We start from the raw sequence: 6,112 nt of genomic DNA, 5'->3' as shown, positions 1-6,112 counted from the left end.
TGGAGTGCAGTGGTACAATCTCGACTCACTGCAACCTCCACCTCCCAGGTTCAAGCGATTCTCCTGCCTCAGCCTCCTGAGTAGCTGGGATTACAGATGTCCACTAGCATGCCTGGATAATTTTTTGTATTTTGTTGTTGTTGTTATTGTTGAGGTAGAGTCTTGCTCTGTTGCTCAGGCTGGAGTGTGGTGGCGTGATCTCGGCTCACTGCATTCTCCACCTCCCGGGTTCAAGCAATTCTCCTGCCTCAGCCTCCTGAGTAGCTGGGATTATATAATGCACTTGCCACCACCCCCAGCTAATTTTTGTATTTCTGGTAGAGATGGGGTTTCACTCTGTTGACCATGCTGGTCTCGAACTCCTGACCTCAGGTGGTCCGCCCACCTCGGCGTCCTAAATTGCTGGGATTATAGGCGTGAGCCACCGCACCTGGCCTTGCCTTTTTTATTTAATTCAGAATTCTTTTCCCATGTGGTACCTGACATATCATTAAACATGTTACTGTTTTCAAATAAGATCAGATAGCTATGTGGAGTTTTGAACATTTTACATTGTTTGTTTTCTGGTTTTGTTTGTTTCCTGTTACTCCTGGCAAGCTGTGATGTTTTCTGATATGTAGAGGAACTGCCATGTTTTAGCACAGTGCAAACTTGAAGGATGAATTAAATGTATTGTTATTATTTACAGTTTTTTCAAGATGAAGCGATTATACCTGAGTAGGAACATATATATATCCACTGTTCATATCGGTTTTCATGTTTAATTTCTTTGTGAACACCAGTTAGTTTTTAAATCCCCTTTCCCTTTTTTTTTTTTTTTAATCTGAGACTGGTTCTTACTCTGTCACCCAGGCTGGAGTGCAGTAGCACGATCTTGGCTCACTGCAACTTCCGCCTCCTGGGTTCAAGCAATTCACATGCCTTAGCCTCCCAAGTAGCCGAGATTACAGGCGTGCGCCACCATGCCGGCTCATGTTTTTGTATTTTTAGTAGAGACGGGTTTCACCATGTTGGCCAGGCTGGTCTTGAACTCCTGACCTCAAATGATCCACCTGCCTCAGCCTACCAAAGTGCTGGAATTACAGCTGTGGGCCACCATGCCTGGCCACCTTTCCCTGATCTTTAATCATGTAAATGCTATGTTCTGGAGTTTCATTTGATTTGAAACCTAAACATAGGGGAGGAATTCTCTTCTGGATGCTTGATCTTTCCCCTGCTCCAATATGATTTGTTTCATTGAACTAAAATGATCTCTCAGGGAATCTTCTATGCAGGAGAATATTTTGACAAGCTTTATCAATGTCTCGAATGTTTGGTTAATATTAACATGAAGAGCTCCATGTTTTTTTCTATTTTAGTCTTGCTGGTGGATGCCCTCCTTACTCCCCAATATATACGTCTTGGATAGATTGTTGGTGCATGCTACAAAAAGAGGTATTTCTTTTTCTCTGTCTTTCTCATTTTATTTTGTTTTATTTTTATTTGTTTGTTTTCTTAAATACTGTCTCTGCAATCCCAAGTTAACTCTTGTAGCTCATTCTAGCTAGAGTGAGTGAGTTAGTCTAGTCTGCCAGTTAATGTACACTTCACAATGTTCTATGTTTCACTTTAGCATAATAGTAAAATGTGATATTTAGAAATCATGAGCAGGAGTAATGAAGAAGAAAGAATCCCTAGATGAGACCTAGAAGCCATTTGAGTGCCCACATGCAACTTATAAATACGATCCAAGTAGATTATTATCATGGTAAAATGATGGCCTTGATTTTAGACTTTTTTCCCCCAAACTCACTTTTCATAACAATTATTTGTCACAGTGGTATTGGCAGAGCTGGTCTCCTACTAGAGTCTTGTTAGTGGATGGTTTTTGCCTAGATACCAATTTAGGGTTTGTTATTACTATGAGGTGTATAATCTGCAACAAAAACATTCTTTATTATCTAGGCAAAGCTTTATTGGAAAATAAAATAATGGGCTGGGTGCAGTGGCTCACGCTTGTAATTCTAGCACTTCGAGAGGCGTAGGTGGGCAAATTGCTTGAGCCTAGGAGTTGGAGACCAGCTGAGGCAACATGATGAGACCTCATCGCTACAGAAAATACAAAAACTTAGCCAGGCATAGCACCTGTAGTCCCAGCTACCCGGGAGGCTGAGGTGGGAGGATCACCTGAGATCAGGAGGTCAAGGCTGCAGTGAGCCAAGATTGTGCCACTGCACTTCAGCCTGGGTGACAGAGTGAGACCCTGTATCCAAAAACAGAAAAATAAAATAACAGCTAGGTATGATGGCTCACGCCTATAGTTCCAGTTACTCAGGAGGCTGAGCCAGGAGGATCACATGAGTCCTGGAGTTTGAGGCCAGCCTGGGCAACACAGCCAGACATATCTCTTAACAAAAAACTACAGGCCAGGTACAGTGGCTCATGGCTGTAATCCCAGCACTTTGGGAGGCCAAGGCGGGCAGATCACTTGAGGTCAGGAGTTTGAGACCAGCCTGGGCAACACAGTGAAACCCCATCTCTACTAAAATACAAAAGAAATTAGCCAGGCGTGGCAGCGTGCGCCTGTAGTCCCAGCTACTCTGGAGGCTGAGGCGGAGAATGGCGTCAACCCACGAAGCGGAGCTTGCAGTGAGCCGAGATCACGCCACTGCACTCCAGCCTGGGGGACAGAGCGAGACTCCATCTCAAAAAAAAAAAGAAAGAAAGAAAATAAGGGCAGTGAATCTTTGTTTAATGCTTGGGGAAAATGTACTCCCTGGGCTTACCTCACATTCTAGTTAGGCCCCTTATTTTTTTTCTTTTTTTCTCTGCAGAAAGGCATATTTAGGCCCCATATGACTAGAATTCTCTTGTAAAGATCCCAAACCTTTGCTTCTAGATACTTAAAACATTTGAGGCCAGGCATAGTGGCTCACGCCTGTAATCCGAGCACTTTAAGAGTCGAGGGCGGTTGGATCACCTGAGGTCAGGAGTTCAAGACCAGCCTGGCCAACATGGTAAAACCCCGTCTCTGGGTGTGGTGGTGTGCGCCTATAATCCCAGCTACTGAGGCTGAGGCAGGATAATTGCTTGAACCCAGGAGGTAGAAGTTGCAGTGAGCTGAGATTGTGCCACTGTACTCCAGCCCGGGAAACAGAGTGAGACTCCATCTCAAAAAATAAAAATAAAATATAAAAATAAAATAAAATAAAAAATAAAAATAAAATAAAAAATAAAATTAAATAAGGAATTTCTTTTTTTAACAAAGGACTTAATTCCAAGTTTCTACCCTTATAGTAAACTCCCAATTCTATATAGATAATAAAATGAGAAAAATTAAATGTTGAAAAATGGGGAAATCATCTTAACTTGTATTTTCCTTAACTTACTGAAAGATAAGTTTTTGCAAGACTTGAATTTACTTTGGAAGAACTTAGACTACTACCCTCATTCTTCTATGAAGAAAAATTTTGCATCATTACCTAAATGGTGGTTTTTTTTTTTTTAATTTTCAGAGTATCTCCACATATGGATTTTGAATATCATAAATACCCTGTGAGATAGGCAGGACAGCTATAGTTAGTATCACTTTAGAGATTAAAAAACATTGATGCTCTGAGAGTTTCATCTGCTGCCTGTGACATCGCTGATGAGTGCTGGAGCTGGCATTTGAAGCTGGTCTTCAATCCATGCGGAAATGCTCTTCCCACTATTCCATGCTGCCTCACCTAGGTCACCTAGACCCTAGAAAGGTGGTTTTTGATGCCTGTCATCTGTATCTGTACTTGGAACCATTCTTGCTTTGTAATTTTTCTCATCTTTTGTCGGCCAAATTTGAATATCAGATAGCTTAGCAAAATCATTTTTTTAAGCTAGTCAAAGCAAAACAATATTTAAATCTCTTCTGCAAAGCACCTTGCAAATGTTTTGCCTCCCTGCTTACAGTTATGAATAGTAAGGTGAGCCACTGAGGGTATAGCCGACCTGCATTTTAAACGTAGGAACAAAAGTCACTGGAGATCAGCTTCAAGTACAGCTTGTTAACGAGAATGAACTAGGTATGCGGGCTGGATTCTGGTGTTTGATGTCTTTTTCACTTCCCTAGAATGTTTTGTGACCTCTAATTATTTGAGAAGCATTTGTACTGAAGAGCCTGTCTTTTTACTGATCACATTTTTTGGTTCTTATTTTTATTGTTTCTTCATGTAGGGGTCTTGTTCCTCGCCTTCTAGGTGACATCCTTTCTTTGTGGCTGTGTAACTCACTGGCCTACCTCGTCAATACCTATGCACTGGACAGTGGGGTAGGTTGTAACCTTCATGAGATGTGCTGGCCTTGGCTTTAATCTGGCAGCTAGTTTAGCTTTTAAAGTAAGATGGGCCGGGTGCGGTGGTTCACGCCTGTAATCCCAGCACTTCGGGAGGCCGACGTGGGCGGATTACCTGAGATCAGGAGTTCCAGACCAGCCTGGCCAACATGGTGAAACCTCGTCTCTACTAAAAATACAGAAAAAATTGGCTGGGCCCACATGGTGGTACGTACCTGTAGTCCCAGCTACTTGGGAGGCTGAGGCAAGAGAATCGCTTGAACCCAGGAGGTGGAGGTTGCAGTGAGCCAAGATCGTGCCACTGCATTCCAGCTGGGTGACAGAGGGAGACTCCATTTCCAAAAAATAAATAAATAAACAAACAAAGTAAGATGACAGTTTGCTACATGCCAGACTGAACAATTAGCTAAAAATTATCAGATTTTCAGATGTTAATGAAATGACCCATACTGTTTACTGAAGAATGATACACGTTAAAAGTCCCTACGATATGACAGAGTATACCCAAGAGACTTAGCCCTGTGTTCGTTCAGGGCTTTAAAGAGATCACTTCTTTATTGATACTTAAGAGAACCTGGGAAAGCAGGACATCTTTATGGTATATCTGAGGCTTTTCATCTAATCTGGACTTAAGGGGGTGCCTGTATTGGCTTTTTAGAAACCTCAGCCTTTTGAGAATCAGTCTTATCTAGAAGTTGTCTTTCCTATCTCAGCAGTTGTGGGGCCTCTTGTATATAGGCAGCTTCACAGCATGATGAAAAATTGAACACGTCACAGGGTATATGACCAAATCCATGTTGTAAACCTCTTGAGTATAGAGAGGAATTTTCTTCAGCGCATCTGGTAGAAAGCTAGCTGTGTACAACAAAGGTAGTGAATTGTCCCTTAGATATGCTATAAATATGGTTTTCCAGGGACTATATTTCTAGGACATGGGAAAAGGTTATCAATCTCATTTTCTTTTGTATTTGAAATCCTTTTACATTCATTCCTAAGGCATTTTAGTATAATATGAATTTGTCTGTTAATATTGAATCAGGTTGATCATTTTGACCACTGCCTTATTATTCTAATAATCAGTGTTTTATGGTTTTGTCCTCAAAATTAATTTTAGCCAGGTGTGGTGGCTCATGCCTGTAATCCCAACACTTGGGGAGGCTGAAGTGGGAGGATCACTTGAGCCCAGGAGGTCCAGGTTGTGAGATCACAGCTCACTGCCCCTCCAGCCTGGGCAACAATGAGAGAGATCAGATCCTGTCTCAAAAAAAAAAAATTAATTTTCAAGCTGTCAAACTGATAATTTAGAGATAGACTATATTGACATGGAGAGCAAGGCACAGTAGCTCCAGTCTGTAATTCCAGCAACTCAGGAGGCTTAGGTGGGAGGTTTGCCTGAAGCCAGGAGTTTGAAACCAGCCTAGGCAACATAGCAAGACACACCATCTCTTAGCTAGGCATAGTGGCTGACGTCTATAATCTCAGCACTTCGAGAGGTCAAGGTGGGACGATCTCTTGAGCCCAGGAGTTTGAGACCAGCCTGGGCAAACATAGGGAGACTCCATCTCAAAAAAAAGACACTATCTCTTAAAAACTACTTCGAAATTTGCTGGGCGTGGTGATGTGTGCTTCAGGAGGTCACTGCACTTCAGCCTGGGTGACAGAGCGAGACACTGTCTGAAAGTTAAAAAAAAAAAAAGAAAAAAAAAAAAAAAAAAAAAAGGGAAAGGGAAAAAGAATATATTGATGTGTTGTAGTGTTGTAGTCAATTAATTTAAGGCTCTTTTCCTGTTTTAGGTTTCTACCATG

The 6,112-nt window shown here is 41.8% G+C and overlaps 1 protein-coding gene across 2 annotated transcripts in view; it reads left to right on the top strand.

The window, feature by feature from the left end:
- The window catches only part of MTCH2 (mitochondrial carrier 2), a 71,858-nt gene that overhangs the window by 20,469 nt on the left and 45,277 nt on the right, over positions 1–6,112 (top strand). For both annotated transcript variants that reach the window (XM_012001453.1, XM_012001454.1), the window contains one exon: positions 4,189–4,282. In XM_012001453.1, coding sequence (XP_011856843.1) covers positions 4,189–4,282 — 94 coding nt within the window. The remainder of the gene's footprint in view (positions 1–4,188; positions 4,283–6,112) is intronic.

This window comes from Mandrillus leucophaeus, unplaced genomic scaffold (genome assembly GCF_000951045.1).
Source record: "Mandrillus leucophaeus isolate KB7577 unplaced genomic scaffold, Mleu.le_1.0 Scaffold66, whole genome shotgun sequence".
NCBI lineage: Eukaryota > Metazoa > Chordata > Mammalia > Primates > Cercopithecidae > Mandrillus > Mandrillus leucophaeus.
The sequence above is the reverse complement of the archived record's forward strand: the minus strand, read 5'-3'. Positions and strand labels throughout refer to the sequence as shown.